Genomic DNA, 23,557 nt, shown 5'->3' with positions numbered 1-23,557 from the left:
TCCCCCGGACCAAGGCCGCCGTTACCTACCCTTCGTTTTCCGAAGCGGACCTGTAGCTTCTCGCTATGACTGTCACATCCCTAAAGGCCTCCACTCTGGTATGCAAGATTGTCGGTAGCCGCCGTGCGCGTGGCCAACTCAGAGATCTTCAGGCTAGCCTCCTAGGTGCGCCAACAAAGATCGCAGATATTCATCCTTTGGGGCGCGGCGACTACCAGGTTGAGTTCGACTCACTAGCGGCGTCTGTCAGAATATGCTGCGGAGATGAAGACAAAATCTGAAAACACAAGAGCAAGTGCAGTGCAAAAAAATACAGCAATAGCGAAGGAGAGAGAGAGGCGTGTAACTCTGCTATATATACACAAGAAAATCTCGGTGACTGAATACAATGAGTGGGGGGCCAAGGGACCATTTTATGTGGCCCCACATGAGCAGTCTGCCTGTTGCCAATCATCCACTGTGAGATTTGGTCCCCAAACCGGGCACTGTAAATCATGATGGTGCGTACTGAAGTGTCAAACAACCAATGCTTGGTGCAAGGCTTCTGGAAGTGGGCCTGGAAACACACTCTCTCTCCAAGTGTGCTAGAGACGTGTATCCTCTCGCAAGGCATGCATGGGCAGCTGGTATCACAGAGAAGGTCGGCGGGCATGGGAAGACCACTCCAAGGTAGAGATGTGTATCCTCTCACAAGGCGTGCATGGGTGGCTGGTATCACAAGGAAGGTCGGGCGTGGGAAGACCACTCCGAGGTAGACATAAGATGAGACGATCTCCACATGGGCTCCTCTATAGAGAAATGACCATCCAGACCGCACTCGATAGGTGTTAAAAACCATGACTTTGGTTTTGCCAAGGTTGACCGCCGGTGAGGTCTGTCGTCACAAAATCTCTGCAAAGCATCTAGATGTCTCCGTAACCCCTCTGTAGAATCAGATATAAGGACTGTCAGTTGCATATAGCAAGATGAGCATCACCGTCTGAGCCAACTGTGAGTTTGTCCCTCCAAATCTGTCCACAAACGATGTGATCTCATCTATATACATCAACGGTGTAGCATGGTGAATCTTGAGCCAGAAAAGGTGACCCCGAGGTATACATAGGATCAGACAATCTCCACCGGAATGGCCATGTAGGTGAACCACGTCATGGATGCAACAGAGTATGGTGTATTGAAGACCATATCCTTGGTGTTCCCAAGGTTAATCCCATTGCATATAGAAGTCTTGTAGCGCATCCAAGTGCCTCTGTAGGGCCTCGAGAGAATATGTAATTTGAACAAAATCATCAGCATATCATAAAATGGAGACTAGTATGCCGGCTAGTGATGCTCCTCCTCCTTTCCGGTCAATGCAGTCTGAGATCTCGCCTGTGTAAAGGCTGAAGAGGATAGGGACAGTGGGCAGCCCTGCTTCACCCCAATCATGTTGAAGATCTCCTCTGGTAATCTTTCAGGGCATCTCACTCGTCCGATGTGACTGACTCATAAAAAGCAATGATACCCCAAGGCATGCCGGATGGGATGCCTTGATCTTGGAGGCGCTAGAGAAGACGGGCACAAGGCACCATAGAAAAGGCTTTGCAGAAATCCACAAAGCAGCAGTAAATCCAGCAGCTGTGGGCTCTGGCCTCCTTGATGATGGTCGTGGGTGGAGAAGCTCCTCCAAAATCCTACATGGCCACCAAGTGCTCTGTGGCATGTGCCCCTCTCTCTGTGCTAGTATGTTGAGCTCCGACTCTTAAGTACTGACCCATAGAGTTTGGCCAATGTGTGACTGATCATGATAGTTAGCAGTTATTGGGATCCATGGGCTATCCGGCTTTATGGATGGGGGCGATAATGTGAGATGACCAGGTGGGTGGAAAGCCTTCCGAAAGAGCTCGATTACACTAAAGGACGGTTTTTTTCTAGCACTGAGACAGGCCCTGGTACCCTACACTTTGAATGCCTTAAAAAAGAAAGTTTATTAAGTACATGTATGTACTTGTAGCTATAACTTTTTACACAGGCGAGTTCTACCAAAATTTGAAGTGTAATTCTCTCTGACTTAGTGCATAGAACTGTGTTGGGTAAGATATTAGTGTTGGAGAATGCACAGGCGGAAGCATAAACTGAACAAGAGAGAGAGTAGAGAGAGCTTGTGGACAAGATCACCTTTTATAATAGTTTGAAGCTTTACAATGGCAATAGCTAGTAAGAGAATGTTGAACTTGTGCAAGGGAATTGATGAAATACAAGTGAATATGAGAGGCCCTTATATAGTGAGGACAAAAGCTGGCTGACTGCAGGATGAAGCTGGCCGATTGGCCCAAGACAAATAATCCATGTGAAAATATATAAAATGCCCAATAAATAGGCAGAGTCCCATAACACTGAGATGCACAATTCTAACACCCCCTCTGCAGCTTAGAGTGTGCAAGAGTCTGAAGAAGATAAGCTGATGAAGATACAACCATGGACCCTCCAGCACCGCGAATACTGGAATCACCTCGGAGAGAGCACCCACCAACCTGTTTCCTCGAAACAAAATGCCACCACGAACAACAAGAAACTTTGCTTGGCTACGAATTCCCACACAAGTGTGCAGTGAACTCCCAGAATAGATGATGAGCTGCATGACACACCGCGCCCATAATCCCCAACAGTGGATGGAAAACACATCACTTCCCAAAAGCCTCGAACAATGTACTCGGAACAGATCCAGTTCATAATCTCTACTACACAAAAGATAAGCATGTCCTGCCAGATGTCTAATGCTTGGAACTCCAAATCATGGTTCCCATGCACCAGTAAGTGGAGTTGTAATCAGCCCCCTCTCCCATCCACAAGCCTCCTCTCAGCTCTGGCTGGAAGCACATTGGGGAAACTGCATGTATACTAGAGAAGTACACCATCTAGGTCCTTCTGAGCCAGAAGTGCCTTGGGAGCCCTAGAAGTGCTACTAGAAGAATCTGTATCAATGTCGTGGTCGTGGCTTTGACCTTTCTTTGAGATGAAGCCTTGCCCTTGGTCTTGCCCTTCTTCTTGGACAAACAATCCTTGGACAAATGTCCTCTTTCTCCCACAAGAGAAGTAGCGACTCCGACCTTTCTTCTGAACCGAGGAAAGTGCCCGGTCAAAACTGTTGACAGAGGCGAGGATGGACTCTTCCTTCAAGAGTAGGGAGCTAAGATGATCAAAATCCAACTGAGTGGATGTGACCTGGCACCTCAAAGATTGAGAAATCACGTCATAGTCCGGGGAAAGCTTGGTGAGGATAAGTGCAACGAGCTAAGCAGAGGATAAAGCAGAACCCATAGCTAGTAACTGGTCATGGATAACCTTGGCCTTCTTTAGAAACGATTGCATGGAACTGCCTTTAGGGAATAACAAACCATAGAGCTGCCCTTGCAAGGTAACTGTCCTCATCGACGAATCTCAAGCAAAGAGATTCTCCAATTTAGACCATACCTGATGAGCACTGGTGAGAGTTTGCGCGGCCGGCGAGACCTCCTCTGTGATGGTCCGCACAAGCACTAAATGCGCCTTCGAATCTCGATTCTCCCAGTCATGTAATTCCGCAAGGAATTCATCCTCTTGATCCTGAGTCCACCTCCTAGAGTTCTGAGGACGCTCGGGCTTCCTCTCAATGCCTTGAACAATATCCCACAAACCCTTGTGGATGAACCAAATCCGCATTTGAAGCTTCCAATGGGCATAGTTGGGTCCTTTCAACTTGTCATCCTTGTTCGTACAAGGGGGAGCCCTATCCACAGCAACAAAGAATACAAATCTCAGCTCTCCAAGACTCCTCTCAAGTACTTTCCAATGAAGCAAGGCTCCAGAACCAATCAGCAAAAAGAAACCACCGGGAACCTCCTACCGGAAGGGTAGGAACTCGTGGAGGAGGAAGATGTACAGCCACTTGTCTGGCAACACCACATGCAAGAAGCTCACCACAACTGATGCTGAAAACAGAAAACGCAGCCAATAATTCCACAACCTTCCTCTGAAGAGCAAAACACAGCCTGTAGGGCTGGCCAACAGCAGCAAGAGGACTGGCTGGACCAGAAAACGCAGCAAGGCAGGTAAATGCAGACACTGAAGATACTGATCTGTAGCCAGAGAAGCTATGGAAGCAAAACACAAAGCACAGTCGAATACAGCGAGCAGTTTGCAAAAGGATGGAGCAGTGTATGATGGTGGTAAGTTGAGAGGTGAGCTGCTGTGAATACCGTGATTTCTCTGGGGTGAAGTAGCCAGTGACGTAGATGCATCTGGTCTCCACGGCCTGTAATCGCATCCACATAATGCGTGCCTTCTCATCCTTCCAGACTATGGTAACCATGGGTTGTAGATGTGTTCTGAATAGTACCGCCACTGCTCCCGACCCTCATACCCCTCCTGAAGTGCGCTCTCCCCATAAGAATCTCCCTCAATCCTCTTGGGTTGGACCATAGTGTACCATTGCAGTTCCAGAATGCCATTTGCAAGTGGTCGGTCCCACAGATCCTGCATCCCTATTTGGGACGTTGTCGTGAAGTGTGCGGAGTAGCCAGGAAAGTACGAAACTTCTAGCTGTGAGAGTTGGTGTTGAACCTAACAAGGAAACTCACATACAAAATTTCCCAAGGAGTATTGAACATCACTATTTCCAATGACAAATACATGTGTCCTCTTCCCTCAATATAACCTTGAATTCCTCCAGATAATTGCACGGAATTGCATGAAATCCTTTGAACCATTCACATGTGGGCATAACAAAGATTTCCAATTATTCCAATATACATGTGGCCAGTTACATCCATTACATCCAGTGCCCTCAAATCCTTTATTTCGGGATGTACTTTATCACCTGAAAACCTGCCTTAATATACTAACATTTCACAAGTAAAATATAGCATTTTGCATAGCTTTATCATGCTCATGAGATTTAGAAAATTCCATGGCTTGAATTTCAAAAAAAATCCGATCGAGTAGGAAGTAAACCACCTTTCGGAACCTTAATTTCCACAATACTCCAAGTCACAAGATCTTCCCTTTTCTCAAACCCTTTAAAGGTATACTAAACAAGCGATTTTTCCCATTTATTGGTTTATACATTCAAAGTAAAAATAAATCCCACTTAACTGCAAGTAAGGATAGATGGGATTTTCATCGTTTTTCTTCTTTATTTCTCTGACGGCGGATCGCTGCAGACCACTGAAGGCAAATTACAAGCATTTGATGGAAGCTTTATCATTGGATAGCTCTCATTATCCTCTATAATTCTAACTCCTACACGACATAAACAGAAGCACTCTCTTGAATTTTTTAAACTCTGGTTGGATGGACGCTGTTCCTCCAACGCTGCAGAATACTTTTTCCACACTGGTTCGCCGCCGTGAAGCTCCGGTGTCTTCTCTCTTTCCCGCGGCGATTTCGGTGCCCATACCCGCCAGCTTCTGCCAGCTGTATATACCATTAAGCTGCGTATTTTCTAGAAATCCCCCAACGTATTGTTAACCTTAGCACTAAGGTTATAAAACATAACCTTAGCATTAAGGTAGCAAGCCTTATCCACAAGACTCCCAAGGCATTAGCACCATGTTTTAAGTCTTAACCACAAGACTCCCAAGGCATTAGCACCTCTATGAAAACATGCTTACTAGCTTCATGTTCCATATCTCCACTCTCCGCATTAGATATACGTAAGATACATATGCTTCTACATGATGATCCATGAAGTCCAAGTGCAGTTTTCTATCCGAACATTTCCCCAACATTCAATGAACTCTAGAATCTCCAATTACCCATTCAAGTATTTCTTCATGCCTTTATAAATGCATTCCTTTGTGCATTGGTATGCCCTCATGCCATCATATATATCTGGATGCTTCTAACTTGCCCATGAAGTCTGAGTAACAGCAAAAACATCATCCTCCATACTCATATACAAAAAACTCCTAAATCTGACTCAGCCTCAGCTTGTCTTATTGAACCTCATATACAATATGAACATATGTACATGGCATCATATAATGACTCGTCATGGCACATAACCTCATGCATCTGGATGTATATTTGATGAACTCACATGCACGGTTTCACATCATAGACGTGCCATGGCACGACATCCACCCCCTCTAAACCTGCACATCCTCTGGTATGTGCCAAATCATCATCAAGATCTACATATAGCTGGATGTCGTCTTCATCTTCTGCAGTTCCAGGAAGATCATCCTCTTCCTCTTCAACCATATCCATACTTTCACTGTCAAGCTTCTCATCCTGAATCTCTTGTGAATCAAAAGGATCACCATCATGCCTTCTTTTAAATATCTTGATTCTTTTGCCAGCCACAAGATTCTTTACTTCTGTTCCATCAAGCTCACACAGAGTATATGTGGCATTTCCATGCACATGCCTGACAATGTAAGGGCCAAACCATCTTTTTGCAAATTTTCTTTGAACAGTGAATTGGTTGTCAAGGCTACTATCATACATTAGAACCCAATCACCTTCTTCAATAGGTTTTGGCCGGAGTCTGTGTCTACTATCAAATCTTTCTTTATTTTTCAGCCTTGCATCTTTCAGGCGAGCTTTAGCAAGCTCTACATCTTCAGGCCTCCTCTCCAACTGTCTTATTCTCAATGCAAGGAGGTCATCTCTGCTCAATCCTTCCATCCAGGGCAATACATTCCAAGTTAGAATTACTTCTTCAACGGGCATCACTGGCTTCTGACCATACATTAATTCAGCAGGCATGTATCCTGTCACTGAGCTATGAGTTGTACGGTCAGCCCACAAGGCATATGGTAGCAGCTTTGGCCACACTCTCATCCTTTCTCTGCATGCCTTAGCCAAAGCTTTAATGATTGGAGGATGTCCTCGCTCACTTTTCCCATTGCCCTCAGGATTGTAAGCACATGTTAGAGACAGTTTGATACCAATTCTAGAGAAGAATTCCCTTGCTTCTTCAACATCTAGCTCTCCCCTATCAGCTGTTATTTTCCCAACACAACCATATCGGCAGATCACATCTTCCAAGAGAAATTTGCATACTGTTTCCGTACTCTTTGTTCTAAGGGCACGCCCTTCTACCTGATTTGTCAAATCTTCTCTTGCAAGTGCTATATACCGCATCTGCCAATTTCCCAAAGGCATTGTAACTAGATCCACTACCCATTTGTAGTGCATGGCAGGTGGGTAAGTTGGTTGTAAGCCATCACGATGTCTCACATTTGAGTACATTTGGCATACTATGCATGTTTCCACATATTGGGAAATATCCTTGTACATTCCTCTCCACCAATATTTTTCCTTTATTTTGGTAAAAGTGGCCCACACACTTCTATGCCCAGCCCAGAGACTCTCATGGAATTCTTTCACAAGCTTCCCTTGAGTCTCTTTATCACATATGACTCTCTGTGGCATAGCATTCCTCTGTTTAGGATGTTTCCAGAGATACCCATCCTTTAGAAAGTAACCATATGCTTTTCTGCGAATCCTCTTAAATTCTGAGTCAGACCAATTTTCTTGTCTTGTTAGAGTGCTCAAATATTGACCAATGAGCAACCAATCTCCTTCATATATTTCCTCAATAAAAGACTCAAGTGCATTTGATAAGCAAATATGATCCCCCTTTGCATATGCTGTAGTATAAAACTTTGTACCCACATCATCAATGTCACTAACCATCTCTTCCTCATCTTCATACCTGGCTCTTGATAGCATATCTGCAACTGGATTATCTTTTCCCGCAATATGCTCAAACTCAGGATTTAGTGACTTGATATAAGCAATCCACCTAAGCATAGCAATATCTGGAGTGGTACAACTTGCTATCATCCCAAGAAGTGGCAAGCAATCAGTCTCCACAAGTACAGATGCCCCAATAAGATATTCTTTTTCACATTTTAGAGCAGTGACTATCCCCCATAATTCTCTCTTGATCTGTGGATACTTTCGCTGCCGAAAGCTTAATACCTTTGCTCCAAATCTAATTACATACCTATGATCATCCTCATCATCTTGCCCTACTGCCCATCCAATCCCAGTAGGACTAGTATCAACTGTAACAATCACAGGCCTGCCACACTCATAATCTGCCTTTCTCAAAATGGGTGATGATTGGAGCAAATATTTCAGCTTCCGCATAGCTTTAATATGTACTGCACTCCACAAAAATTTTTGATTTTTTCTCAAAAGCTGATAAAGAGGATCTGCTACATGTGCATAATGTGGGATCCAAATAACATAAAAGACGCATGCTCCAAGAAATCTCCTCAGCTCTGTAACATTAATGCATATTTCCTTCATTCTTTGTATTGCATCTATCTTGGCTGGACAAGGACGGCGTCCACTAGTACTACAAAGATGTCCCACTATTAGCACTTCACCAACCCCAAACACTGATTTCTGCCCAGATAAAGTAAGATTCACTTCTTCAAGCCTGGATAGAATCATGTCACAATCCTTTATATGATCTGCCACAAACTTGCGGCACCCTTTTGAATTCAAATTCCCATCTTTGTCTTTCTCATCACAGCCCTTTATTGGCACATCATCCAAAAATGGCATAGTTTTTTGTGGTATGAAGTCCCGTAAGACTTTATTCATTCCATTCATCATATGTGCCACTGAGTTAGTGGCTCCCTGTGGTAAGGTACACATCCTTACTAATCCCAAAGGAGTTCTCATTGTGGTCAAGTCCCTGCTTTGCATATCCAGCTGGAACTGATCATATCCCGAATACAGATCACCCATAGAGTATATAGCTTTCCCTGCAAATGCTTCTGCAAACTCATCCACAATTGGACCTGCTCCCACATTCCTGATTGTGACTTTGTTTACAGGTTGCATGTCTTGAATAAAGCGCAATGTCCCATTTTTCTTTGGTACAGTAAACCATCTGTTGGAATATGGGGCACATGAAGGCTCCAAGATTCCCATCTTGATCTTTTCCTTTAGTAATTCCATCAACTTTGGCAAGAGAGCCTTTGGTACTGGAATTGGCCGCAGGTTCCAGGGCACATGTGGAACAGTAAAGATCACCATTGGTGCTGTTACACTTGGATCAACACAACCAATCTCATGCGGCTGAAAGGCAAAAGCTTTCCCATGTTTTACAAGCATCTCCTCAAAGCATTCCCTTTCAACTGGCAACAGAAAATCCCTCTCACCAATCTTCAGCTCTTTCAGAGTTTCTTGAGTAAATTTATGCCCAATTTTCTTCGGATCTCTAAGATTTGGCTGCATAGAAGCTTCATCTATCTTCTCCTTGCTTCCTGGTGGCAAGGGCAAGGCAACTGGCTTCACCTTTTTTGCAACCGTTTTGTACTTTGTATCAACATGAGCATCCATCTCACAATTCATGTTTTTACATTCCACCCCCTCAAATTCTTGGATTATATCATACATCTCCACAGATGACACCCTTATCATTTCATTTCCACCCTGTAAGCATGCTCTTCTCATATCAAAAAGTACATCCATAGTATCTATAAATGACACCTCATCAAGCATCCCTGAAATAAACTCATTCTTCTCCAAAAGACCACACTGCTCAAAACTTTTTTGTTCATTTTGTATATGTTTTTGCATGCCACGCTTTAAATCCTTGCTTTTTACAAAAACCAGTGACCCATAGCTGGAGAATCCCTGAAAATTTGCTGAAAAACTATTTACATTGATTGAGTCTTGCGAGAACTCATTTCCCCTTGTACCATTGGAATCCCGCTTTACAATGGCACCTGGCCAAAATCCCTCATCTCCCTGTAATTCATAAACTCTCTGTTTATCTTTGGGAGTGACTGTGCCCGAAGAGATTCACGATTCCTTTCATGATTAATGCAAACTGTCAAAAACTGAACAGCTTTTTTGCCATCTTTACTCCTTATTCTTGCATAAGCTGAACCATCATCCAAAACCTTTGTTTCCATCCTTACAGCTGTAATGTAGGGTTGCCCAAGAATGAGGGGATACGATGACATCTCCTGAACAAAGAAATTCTGATCATCCTTCACATCCCCTATAGTTACCCTTACATTTGGACATGCTGCATAAAGCTCTCCAGATGAATTATTAGCTGCTTTAATCATCCACCCATGATCCACATCCATTGGCCACTTACATTTGTTGTAGAGATTTTTAGCCATAAGATTTATTTCAGACCCATGATCAATTAGAGCGACATATGGCTCTTCCAAATCACCTATCTTGACAAGGGTTTCAGTGGTGGCTCTTGCCCAATGGCTCCTGGAGTAATGACTCTTTGTAAGAACTTCTTTTTCATCATCCTCTTCCACAAAACGCACTTGTCGTGCCCCATCAGCAGAGTGATTACATTCCACCACATTTTCTCTCTCTTCCTTTTTCTGTACCTGTACACCATGAGTCTTGGAAGTGCTTGCTTCCCCTTGTGATGGAATAGATTCAATTATGGACTGCCTTTTTCTTCGTATAATATCAATTATCTCATCATGAAATTCTTTCTTTGCAATCCCCAAGACTTCCCCTAGTGTGAATTCCACCCTGCTGTTTAGAATTCTCTCTTCAAGCACCTTTTTGAGATCTGTTGCAACTTCAATATCAGATTGAAGCTTGTAGAGTGGACTTTTCCCTTTACCCTTCTCCTTTATTTTTGCTGGCACTTCTTCCATTGAAACATCATGTAGAGGTCTGCTTTGCTGTGGAGGCATATGTGATGGCCCAGGATCCTTCTTTTCACTTCCACGTGTAACTCTTTTTGATGGCCCTCCTTCCTCATTTTCCCTTTTACGTTTCTCCTCTACCTGTGCCTCATTATTTTGACATTTGGCAATATAGGCATGAATGGATAAAGAATCCACAGGCTCCTCCCAGCCAGTCTCAAGGCGTATACAATCACCTGCCTCATGCAAAGCTTGCTTTGACACTTTCTTTGATGCAATTAATTCCATTGTTGACGGCCAAAAATTCTCATTCTCATAATCCTCATCATTCTCAAATCCCTGCTTTTGTTGACCAACCTTTAATCCATAGGTTGCTGCCTCAACCATAGAAATGGCATGACTAGCAGCCATATCTTCTACCAGCTTTTTCATCCCTCCTTTCCCAAAGTTTGTACTCAGCGGAAGTCCAGTCTCTGTAAGATGGATTTTCCCATCTTTGAAGAACACAAGTTGATTTTTAAGAGCTTCTTTATAGCTGGTACAATCCTTCTTTGCATGCTCTGGGTCATCACACCATATGCATCTATATATAAACCCTTCTTTGATTTGAGGCCTTTGCATAGAAGCCTGCCCCAATGGTAGACCTTTTTCTTCGATCCTGGACATCTTCAATTTTAAATCACGCATACCCTTGATAAGCTCATCCATCGGCCCATCTATCTTAGGAATTGTGGCAGCTGGCTTGGATAAACTTTCAGGGGTAACAGCAGCTATGGGGGTTGCAGAGCCCATCACCATTTTATCCCTCCTCCGCTGCCGCTTTGCTAACATAGTGACTGCATCCTCAACATCATTCCAATCACTCTTTAATCCTTGCTCTGTATTTTTATCCTCAAGGAGGATTTCCAATGTCTCCTGGAGATCTTTCCCAGCTGCCTGCAAGAAGAGCTCTGTCTTTTCTCTGTCCAAAGTTGCACGCTCTATTCTTGACAACTGGGCATAACGCTTCTCAAACTCCCTTAGCAATTCTGTGGCAGAAATTCCCATTTTAGGTTTTGTGACCCATTCCAAAAAAGTTCGTTTGGTCACTCGCTCAGAATCCTCCATGAAGTATTCATCCTTTAAAGCAAGTTTGAATTCTTCCCAATTTCTGCCACCCTGTGCTGTCTGCAATCCTTTTATGCGCTCTCTTATTTCAGGAATGCATACCAACTCGAAACTTCGAACCATATCCTCCTCGGTCACCCTATTTAGCTCCATCTCCTTTATATAATTGCGCAGATACTTTGTAATGTCCTTCCCATCAAATTGATCTACCTTTTTCACAATTGATTGTAAGGCTTTGGTCATGGAAATCTGTCCCCTCTCAGCAGCTTGTTGCTGTTGCATGTACATGGAAAACATTTGGAACATCTGCATAACTCCGGGGTCAAAATGAACCCCCTGGCCCTCAGAATTCTCAGCCATAGCTTCCCTGTATATTTCACCACACTCTCACCCCAGCAGTTTCACGTCGGGTTCACCAAAGTTGTCGTGAAGTGTGCGGAGTAGCCAGGAAAGTACGAAACTTCTAGCTGTGAGAGTTGGTGTTGAACCTAACAAGGAAACTCACATACAAAATTTCCCAAGGAGTATTGAACATCACTATTTCCAATGACAAATACATGTGTCCTCTTCCCTCAATATAACCTTGAATTCCTCCAGATAATTGCACGGAATTGCATGAAATCCTTTGAACCATTCACATGTGGGCATAACAAAGATTTCCAATTATTCCAATATACATGTGGCCAGTTACATCCATTACATCCAGTGCCCTCAAATCCTTTATTTCGGGATGTACTTTATCACCTGAAAACCTGCCTTAATATACTAACATTTCACAAGTAAAATATAGCATTTTGCATAGCTTTATCATGCTCATGAGATTTAGAAAATTCCATGGCTTGAATTTCAAAAAAAATCCGATCGAGTAGGAAGTAAACCACCTTTCGGAACCTTAATTTCCACAATACTCCAAGTCACAAGATCTTCCCTTTTCTCAAACCCTTTAAAGGTATACTAAACAAGCGATTTTTCCCATTTATTGGTTTATACATTCAAAGTAAAAATAAATCCCACTTAACTGCAAGTAAGGATAGATGGGATTTTCATCGTTTTTCTTCTTTATTTCTCTGACGGCGGATCGCTGCAGACCACTGAAGGCAAATTACAAGCATTTGATGGAAGCTTTATCATTGGATAGCTCTCATTATCCTCTATAATTCTAACTCCTACACGACATAAACAGAAGCACTCTCTTGAATTTTTTAAACTCTGGTTGGATGGACGCTGTTCCTCCAACGCTGCAGAATACTTTTTCCACACTGGTTCGCCGCCGTGAAGCTCCGGTGTCTTCTCTCTTTCCCGCGGCGATTTCGGTGCCCATACCCGCCAGCTTCTGCCAGCTGTATATACCATTAAGCTGCGTATTTTCTAGAAATCCCCCAACGTATTGTTAACCTTAGCACTAAGGTTATAAAACATAACCTTAGCATTAAGGTAGCAAGCCTTATCCACAAGACTCCCAAGGCATTAGCACCATGTTTTAAGTCTTAACCACAAGACTCCCAAGGCATTAGCACCTCTATGAAAACATGCTTACTAGCTTCATGTTCCATATCTCCACTCTCCGCATTAGATATACGTAAGATACATATGCTTCTACATGATGATCCATGAAGTCCAAGTGCAGTTTTCTATCCGAACATTTCCCCAACATTCAATGAACTCTAGAATCTCCAATTACCCATTCAAGTATTTCTTCATGCCTTTATAAATGCATTCCTTTGTGCATTGGTATGCCCTCATGCCATCATATATATCTGGATGCTTCTAACTTGCCCATGAAGTCTGAGTAACAGCAAAAACATCATCCTCCATACTCATATACAAAAAACTCCTAAATCTGACTCAGCCTCAGCTTGTCTTATTGAACCTCATATACAATATGAACATATGTACATGGCATCATATAATGACTCGTCATGGCACATAACCTCATGCATCTGGATGTATATTTGATGAACTCACATGCACGGTTTCACATCATAGACGTGCCATGGCACGACATCTGGTAGTCCCGGCGGGGCTCGAACCCAATTTAGCATAAACAACCTCCACAATCTCTGTATCAGCCTTGAATAGCAATTGATTGTCTTCCATAAGACATGCATCGACAACTGCTTCTAAATTGGCTCGGATTGTTGCTGGAACACTATCACAGCTCACATTATACCTGGAACTCACATAAATAAGTGCATCTGCAAAATCATTCCATCATTTGGAGTAATACTCTGTTAATTCCAGCACTTCATCTTTCAAATCAGGACTTACAAGGTATGCAAAAGATGCAATCATCATGTTTTCAGAAACCCCTTGATTCTTCATCTCTGTCTCGTAACACCTTAGATAGCTTTCTGGATCATACCCATCAAATATATTGACCCTGTCATATACCAATTGCATCACAATTTCCACGGCTTCCTGCATTTGCTTTTCTTCTTCAATCTTCCTGAACCGCTCTTCAAGCTCTTTCATTTCTGCATATAAATGCTCCATTTTGTACTCTCACCCCAGCGGTTTCACGTCGGGTTCACCAAAGCTGTCGTGACGTGGGCGGTGTCGCTGGGAACACACTGGGTGTCTGGCTGTGAGAGTTACATCCAAAATCCCAAGCATTAAATGTCTTCTCAGCTTCTCATGGAACAAAGTATAGCATAGTATTAACTCAATCTCTTGGCTCAGGCATACATTCAATGGAATTGTCTCCACAACTTATACAAGACACACCATCTTCGACTCTGATGATACAAGGCTTATGGCAAGAGAACTCATCTTCATCATCATATATCATCATCAAAGATTCATCATGGAAGGTCTTCACATAACATATGCTATATGTTTGTACAAAATGTATGACATGCAACAACACTCATGAGATAAAATAATAAAACTCACAAGACATCACCAAATCCAAAGGGTATACATATCTTCAGCATATGCATGTCGACAGCCCATAGCAAGGCTTTAGCAGAGCTTGATATCTTCCACAAGATATAGATAGAGCCTCTTCTATTCCCAGTCGTCTGCCACTCGCCTCTTCAGTCGCCGCCAGCAGCATGTTCACCCTTCACGTCTGTCCTCTGCAGCTTCATTTCACGGCCACTTTATCATTGGCACTCTTCACCTTTTGTTGCTGCTCAATCACCCGAGCAGTCTTCCACAACTAGAAGTTTCAGAATGTCAAATCATCCCCTTAACCATGTGTTTCTGGATGAGGAATTATCCCGCAGAGAGGCATTATGAGGTTTATACTCCATCAGAGCCCCACCCCGCCGTTTGACCCAAGATGGTCACACTCTGCGCTCCAGCGCTTCTCCTTAGCTTCCCAGGTGTAATCCCTCCCTCTTCTTTTTCTGCTCATCAGCCCCCAGTATTATCAGCCCGCCAGCTTCTCAGTTGTGAGCCCACGGCTACTTTCTCCTGCGATCAACTAAATGCCAAGGCGGCAACCTAACAAGGCTCCACAGCAACTCCAGCTCCAGCTCCAGCTGTTCCTCCACCCCAGGCCGTTCCTGTCCCCTCCAGCGCCTCAGCACTGTTCACGCCCGTCAGCTGCCTTTCTTCCCCCTGTATTCGGCGCACCTCTTCTTAGCGGCCAACTCCCACCAACTGCTGTTGCGCCCCCCAGAGGCCCCTACTCTCCAGGCGACTTCCGTGAACAAAGCGGCCCTCTCTCTTGTGGCTGCTGCAGCGCCTTTTGCTAGGCGGCTCCTCACTCACTATCTGCTGCAGCGCCTTTTGCTAGGCGGCTCCTCCCGCCGCAGCTTCTCAGTCCCCTGGCGATTCACACCTTTTTCCCTTGTCTGCAGCGGCTATCCTCCTCTGCTGCAGCAGCTGCTGCCTCCTTTTTCTCTGGTTGCCTGCCGCGTCCCTCTCCCTTCACACCAGCACACATGGGGCTCCCCCCTCCGTCGGCTTCCCGCCGTCAGCTCGCCACCCTCTAGAATATCATGCTGGCCCGCTCCAGAACATCTACGTGGACTATTATAGGGTGGCCACATAATAGATATATATATTTTTTATTTTATTTCCCTTCACAGCCTAAATGATGGCCACACTCACGCCTTTTTCACACCAATGCTCCAAACGACCTGGCCTTTTTATCTTTTATTGCCCTTGCTTCCACAACCTTCAAACACAACCTTCAGTGCCCACATCATTTGGACACGCACACAATTCAAGATGACTGAGCAGCTGACATCTTCTCCAGCATCTGACCTCTCACCGACAGGCTGTAACAAGCTCAACACCAACACTGTTCACCCTGAACACCTGAAGACGCATTTCAAAGCAAAACCTTACACACGCCATACATCCCGTATGTACACAGACACTTAATCCCATGCATCGGGATTTGCATTTAATGGCCTCACATGCATGGTTTCACACCATAAACGTGCTGTGGCACGACAACGTCTCTCTGTAATGATGACTTAGCCATGGATTCATTGTGGCTTTTGGTCTTATAGACCCTTGCGGTCTTTTGCAGACGTCTCTGTCTCTCTCTCTCTCTCTCTCTCTCTCTCTCTCTCTCTCTCTCTCTGTGCAGTACAGTGACCCTGTCTATCCTTCTAGCAGCTAGTCTTTTACTTTTTTCATGTTGTCTCGACATCAAGTTTGCTCATGGTTCACATGTAACAACTTTTTGGTCTCGTAGACCCTTCGGGTTTTTCATAGATGTTGATAACAACTCTCTCTCTCTCTCTCTCTCTCTCTCTCTCTCTCTCTCTCTTTCTACTGTGCGAAATTAGGGTTTCTCCATCTGCTGTTCTGTGAAAAATTAGGGTTTTGCAATTTTCTGAGTGCAATTAGGGCTCCGCCATCTCTCTTTTTCTCTCCACTATCCACACTCTCTCTTTGCAGCCCACCATGCCCACGTAACAGCCCGCCTGAACACTGTCTCTTCACTGGCCACCATGCCATGTGACAGTCCTCCTGAACTTTCCCTCTTTGTGCCCATTTTCTCTCACCTCGCTGCCCACCATGCCTGCATAGCAACCCCACTGCACCTTCTCTCTCTTTGCTGCAAACCATGTCTGTGTAAGTCCCTCTTCTTCTCTCTCTAGCTTCGCTACACTCTCCTTTCACGCTCTTCATTGTTGTTGCCCAGCCCATGTAACTCTCTTTGCCCTCATCTTGGCCTGCACAAATTTTTAAAAAATCAAAAAATCAGAAGATCAGAAAAACGAGTAACTGAATCATGGAATAACAAACTGAAAATGAAACAAGAACTAAACTAAAACTGAAAATGAAACTGAACTAAAACTTAGATCAAAGAAAGCCCTATGTGCTTCACCTAGGCTCAACTGTAAAGAGAGAGAGAGATGACATTGAAGTTTTCAAAGGGTTTCCAATTTTGTACAGTGTGCACTAACTGTTTCTTCCTGCAGGTTCCTACTCAAGTAATTGAGGACTTCCTTAAAGGGCATGGTTTTGTTCACATGGGAGGACCAAGCACTTTTTCCACTTCAACGCTTAAAGAGAATGGCTGGAGTATTTGGGATAGCGGTGAGTGGTGGATGCTTCTAGCTGCTCAGAGTATGGCTGTGGGAACTGTGATGGTCCGATGGCTTTGTCAGTTTTCTGATCCTGTTATGGCTACAGGATGGGTATGCTCTGCATCTTTTAGGATTGAACATCGTGAGACATGTTAACTTGCTTGCTTGAGCTTGATTTATTCTTTGTCTATATTCAAGTTGCAGAAGGTTTGTTCAATCTTGCTTAAAGTTGTTTGTATGTAGTTTTACCAGCTGTAAGCTGTAATTTCTTAAACGTAAAGGAACAAGGTGAAGTGTGAATTCATCTTTGTTTGCTATGCAAAGTTTTTTAGGTGTGGTTTAATGTTATGATTTTCTATTTTAACATTTTCAAATGGGGTGCTTATGAGGACTGAAGAAAGCATTTATGGAACATTAAGCAGTTTCTTTGTTCCCGAATCCAAAGTACAACAGTACAGAGCCTTCCTGGATTGTTGACCTTCAGCCATGAGTTGCCATGGTTTTGAAATGCTTCGAACCTCCTTTGCTCACTGCTTAGCATGGTTGTCTTTGGCCAATTTTGTGGCTTGTTCCTGAATTTCTTTGCTTTTTTTCATTTTGAACTTGAGTGGACGTGTCCTTGCCATGAGAAGTTTAGAGTACCCTACAAAGAGGAAGGAAATGTGATGTACCCTTTCTAGTCTCTCTACTAATGTATGGTGATTCACCAGGGGGAAGTTTCATGTAGCAACAAATGTTAGGCATTGATGGGGGTTTTGTACTCAGATATTGTATTTTGTAGACATCAGTAGGTGTGAGAGTAGGCATTAGAGATAAAAATAGGAGTTATTTTTGGACTCAAGCCAATATTGGCATCTTTTTGAAAATATACACCTTCACTTGATGATAATTTTGGAGTCATTCTTTCAATTTTATTCTTCTTTTTTGCTTCCTCTCCATTTCATGGGAGTTGACTTTATTTACTTCTTATGGCACTCTTGATCTCATCATTTAATTCTGATCTTTCTACGGTAAGTGCATTACAAAGAGGTCTTTTGCTAAGAGAATCAGTCACTTCATTTACTTGTTATAGCACTCTTGATCTCATCACTTACTTCTAATCTTTCTACAGTAAGTGCATTACAAAGAGGTCTTCTGGTAAGAGCATTACTCACTTTATTTTCCTTCCCTTCTAAATACTTGATATCAAAGTCAGAGAGTTCTATCCACCTCTTTGGATGACTACTTAACAACGACTGCATAAATGAGTATTTGTAATATCCCCGGGCGGGATTGAGCACTTTCGAAACACTATAGGTATTAAAACAGTTAATCACTTAAACATTGGAAACCACATCACGAGATTGCAATGCTGAAAACTGAAAATACACCTACAGTGAGCCGGAACGGCCGGCCCCTCTCTCAAATAAGCTTTATTATCTTGGGAGAAAAGATTACAAACTTCATAGGCTTCCAAAGCCAGATGTCCATCCACAATGCAATGAAAGCCATATCAAACAAGTGTTGTCGTTGATGGACTTCAACCACCAGTGCCTACTCTCTCTCTCTCTCTCTCTCTCTCTCTCTCTCTCTCTGCCCCCACAAGCTCTTCTCTTCTCTTTGCTCGCCCCAAAAGGACTCGGCCATCTCTTTCTCTCCTCGTAGCCCCCTCCCGCCACTCTCTTTCGCTTCGCTGTTCGCCGCCTTCTGTTCGCGCCCCTGCTCGCTTTGCTATTGTTCGCCGCCCGCAACTCTCCCACCTTCACTACTGTCCGCCTTCTGTTCACGCCCCTGCTCGCCGCCCACAGTTAACGAGAGGGCACCCTGCTCGTAGACTACACAGAGAGATCTTGCAAGTAGTAAAACAGTTCACACGAAAACAATTTCTAGGCATGCACGCACGGTTAACAAGAGGGCCCCTTCTCGTAAACTACACATAGAGATCTTGCAATGCATCATTGTCATGGACAATCTCCATTCATGAAGTTAGTAAAATTTGTAGGTGCTCCCGGGCACAAACAAAAGTCACTTAGGCCGAGCAGAAAACCCAGTCATCCAAGATCTAGGAAAGGATCCACCAACCCTTGTCGAGGGTGCTAGTCGAGAGCAAGAGAGGCCTCATACCACCTCTCAAGTGGCCACACCTCTTCCATAAGAGGGGAGGGTGCCCAAGGAGGTGCCCACACGGGTGTCCAAGCCCAAAAATGCATAAACAAAGAGTTAAGAGGTACACTAACCACCTGTCTACAGCCCACAAACTAGGTCAGAATACAGATTCACGCGCACGGTTAATGGGAGGGCATCCTTGCTCATAAACTACACATAGGGATCTTGCAGGCAGTAAAACAGTTCACACGAAAATAGTTTCTAGGCATACACATAGAGATCTTGCAAGCAGTAAAACAGTTCACACGAAAACAGTCTACAAACTAGGTCAGAATACAGATTCACGCGCACGGTTAATGGGAGGGCATCCTTGCTCATAAACTACACATAGGGATCTTGCAGGCAGTAAAACAGTTCACACGAAAATAGTTTCTAGGCATACACATAGAGATCTTGCAAGCAGTAAAACAGTTCACACGAAAACAGTCTCTAGGCATGCACACATGTATGCAATGCACCATTGTCATGGACAATCTCCATTCTTGAAGTTAGTAAAATATGCATGTGCTTCCAGGCATGGGCAAAAGTCACACAGCCCACTGGAAAACCCCATCATCCAAGATCCAGGTAAGGATCCACCGAATCCTATCGAGTGCCAATCTAGAGCACAAAGCTCCTTACAAGGGTGGACCATTTGGATAGCCCAAATGGTGACTTCTTCCTCGGCTTCTAAACATATAGTGATCCACAACTCAAAAGCCTCCAAACGTGCTTGAAGCACCTGCATATAGTCCTTGAAATACTCTTCATCCACCTACTTTGCATCAATGGGGAGATAGTTCTTGAACTTAATAAGGTAACGTCTTGATAGCTTGCCACGTGCAAGCTTACGTTCCTTGTGAAACACAATCTGTTTTGACTACAAAATCTCCTCAAGTTCATCCATTTCTGGTGGATCCTAACAGGCTCATTGGGTTCTAGCCCCACATACTTGCGTAGGAGACTCACATGAAAAGCATTGTGTATGCACCAATGACTAGGCAATGCAAGCCTAAAAGCCACTTCATTGATTTGCTTGATCACACAAAAAGGCCCATTATTCGTGGTAGAAAGCTTAGGATATGACCCTACTAGATTTTTTCCGAAGATGAGCTTCCTCAAATTTCAGCAAAACCCAATCATTCTCTTTGATGTCTAGTTGCCTTCTATGCTTGTCGGGCAGCCCTCTTATGCTTGCCCGAAGACGAGCCTTCTCAAATTTCAGCAAAACCCAATCATTTTCTTTGATGTCTAGTTTGCCTTCTATGCTGTCAGGCAGCTCTCTTATGGTTGTCCCAAGACCTTTCAATCATTGTTTGCACGTGGGTAAAGGTAGTATATGTCACTAGTTGGGCATTCTCTAAGCTTCCGGACCTATGGACACGGGCGCCAAGGGTCATGTGGATTGGCATCTCATGGTAGGGGACTGATATCTACATCGAGGGCTAGAAGACTAGATATGAGGGGCTGGCGATTTTAGTCCATGCCCATATCTAGATTACAGTATTCTGGTTGTGGGCTAGGGACATAATGTCTACACCTGGACTAATACAAGCTAAAATAAAGAGAGATTGTCCCAACACATTCTTATGCGCGTGAATCTATGCATCTAGTTTATGTCTAGTTTGTGAGCTGTGCGCGTGAATCTATATTTTGATCTCGCTTGTAGGCTATAGACAGGTGGTAGGTGTGACTCTAGACTCTTTGTTTAAGCTTGTAAGAGTTATAGCTTACTTTGCTGTTTTGCAGCTCTTCACTTCATTAAAATATGGTGGGATAACTTATAAGTGAGTTTAGGCATCTACACTTAATTAAAGTATGGGCGGGCAGTGTTTTCATTGCATGAATGTCATTGGAAATCTGGCATGTGTTGCCCATGAAGCTTGTATCTTAAAGAATCCTTGGCAATACCATCATATTACAAGGGGGGTCGGCCCTTTCCGGCCCTATTGCAGTGTCATTTAAATTTCAGCATTGCTATCTTGTTTGGTTTTGTGCCATTTTATCTTGTTTATATGATTTAAGTGTGTGGCAAGATTGTGATCAACCCCTTTCAGGGCAATTACAAATGCCCATTTGTGAGCTCAAAATCTTGCCATCTTCCCTCGGGAAGTTTCCCATGTAATGCCCAAGAGTGCCTCCGTTTGTCCTCTTCAAAGTCGGCCATGGTGAATGTGTTTTGGACTAGTTTTTGTTTCTTGGATACCTCCACCCACTTAGAGGTCTTGTCAAGGTACTTAACCACTTCTGCCCACTTGGATGTGGTGTCGATCTCCTTCCTCAACCCGGCAGAGGTGGTGTCTACCTCTTTAACTTGGCATTCTCCACTTAGATTTTGGATTTGGTGGCTTCCATTGTGTAGGTCCTCCGTGATTCCCTTCTTCATTGCTTGAAGATTTTGGCGGAGCTTCTTATTCTCCTCCTTGAGTTGTTTCAACTCATTTGCCCATGCAGACTTGCGGACTTCCTCCTCCGCTATGGCTATGGGGTCCCTTATTCCATTGATGGAGCTCTTGAGATTGATGATCTCCTTGTCATAGTGGGCCCTCAAGCTCCCCACTTCTTTGTCGTGTGCCTCTTGTATTGCATTCCTCTCTTCTGGTGGTTCTCCTCTTGAAGGGAGAGGATCTCTTTGACGCATGTATGCATCTGTATTAACGATAGCTTCCATCATTCTTCCCAAATGTCCATGTATGTATATATATATATGTACATATTATGTATCATATATACATACATACATTTGGTGGACCGTGTTATCTTGTTGCTTCAGGGGGTTCGGGTCATAGTAACATAAAAACCCGTTTTGCCCTCTCGAAACGGCACGAAACGTTTCTAGCATGAAGCGTTTCAAAACAAAACGAAACCTGCCCATCAAAACTGTGTTTTGCCCAAATGTAAAGTGAGGTCAAAAAAACGGGCGGGAGGTTTTTTTTTTTGCAAATGCGATTTTTGCCATCATTTCCATCTTTGTTTGCTGCCCATTTGCCACTTCACGCATCCGACACTTCTTCTCTCGGCCGCAACCTGTTGCTCCGCCTCTTTCTCCTCGTCCACTCCTTTTCGCTCCTTCACTTCTTCTCCTCCACGCCTCCTCTTCCTCTTTCTCTCTTCTCCTCCACGATCCACCCCTCCTCTTTCTCTCCTTTTCTTGTCTTCCAACTTTCTCTCCTTTTCTTCTCACCTCCTCTTCCCTTCCAACTTGTTTCTTTCCTCTTCTCTTTCTCTCCTTTTCTTGCCCAAATTTTGACAATACCAAAAAACCTACTCCCAAAGTCATGAATTTCATACCCACTAGTCCCAAAAAATGCATCTTCATCTTTCTATTGGCTATGTTATAAATTTGGTATGTGTATATAAGAAGTGTCATTTCGAAACCTTTGCGTTTCGTCCAAAACAGACAAAATGAAACCTTTGAAACGACGAAACGGCGAAATGGATGAAACATTTCATGTTACTATGGTTCGGGTGGGGTTGACATTGTGTAAATGGGGCAAATGACGACAATGATGATGAAAAGGATGATGGTGGGGAGAGAGAGAGAGAGAGAGAGAGATAATTGACTGTTGCTTATCTTGCAGCACATGGTTCTTGGTGGAATACCTTTACTCGCTTTGGCAAGTATTCAGCATGATCCTGCTCTTGCTGGACACATTCAAGATCTTGAGATTGCCGACTGGCTGGCTCTTTTGTACACTTCAGTCTTTGGTAGTGCAGTAAGCTATGGTGTCTTCTTTTACAATGCATCAAGAGGTCTCTCTCTCTCTCTCTCTCTCTCTCTCTCTCTCTCTCCCCCCACACCCATCCCTCCTCCCTGTTAATATAGCCATAGAAAGATCTCCAGCCTAATTAGCTGATTGATTGAGTTTACATGCTCATGCGCTGTTTAACATAATTTATCGTAAAAATCTAATTCCTCTTGTTATGGTTCATTATAAATGTTCAGGCAGCCTAACCAAACTGAGCTCGTTGACTTTTCTCACACCAATGTTTGCTGCATTCTTTGGGTAAGTACATCAATCTAACACATAAAAAATGCATAATTTGTTTAGCTTTTAATGCTATAGTATGTTATTGTTACATCCCCAATGTTCTAACATTTTTTAAAAGTCTTTAGATGTAGTGTTATGTAAAGATTATATTACCATCCTCTAGAGTCATATAAGAAGCTGGATATAATGGCTTGTCCCAACAAAGAGCGAGACCCACCATGTCTCT

At 43.6% G+C, this 23,557-nt stretch overlaps 1 protein-coding gene across 1 annotated transcript in view; it reads left to right on the top strand.

Moving 5' to 3' along the window:
• Nucleotides 1–23,557, top strand: part of LOC147634716 (nodulin MtN21 /EamA-like transporter family protein) — a 75,025-nt gene that overhangs the window by 48,968 nt on the left and 2,500 nt on the right. Inside the window, exons 4-6 of the mRNA XM_086803872.1 lie at nt 17,108–17,326; nt 22,921–23,092; nt 23,286–23,346. Coding sequence (XP_086659998.1) covers nt 17,108–17,326; nt 22,921–23,092; nt 23,286–23,346 — 452 coding nt within the window. The remainder of the gene's footprint in view (nt 1–17,107; nt 17,327–22,920; nt 23,093–23,285; nt 23,347–23,557) is intronic.

Source organism: Cibotium barometz, chromosome 10 (assembly GCF_041138505.1).
Source record: "Cibotium barometz isolate CiBa-2024 chromosome 10, ASM4113850v1, whole genome shotgun sequence".
Classification (NCBI taxonomy): domain Eukaryota; kingdom Viridiplantae; phylum Streptophyta; class Polypodiopsida; order Cyatheales; family Cibotiaceae; genus Cibotium; species Cibotium barometz.
Note: the sequence above shows the minus strand (reverse complement) of the source record. Positions and strands in the feature narration are given on the sequence as shown.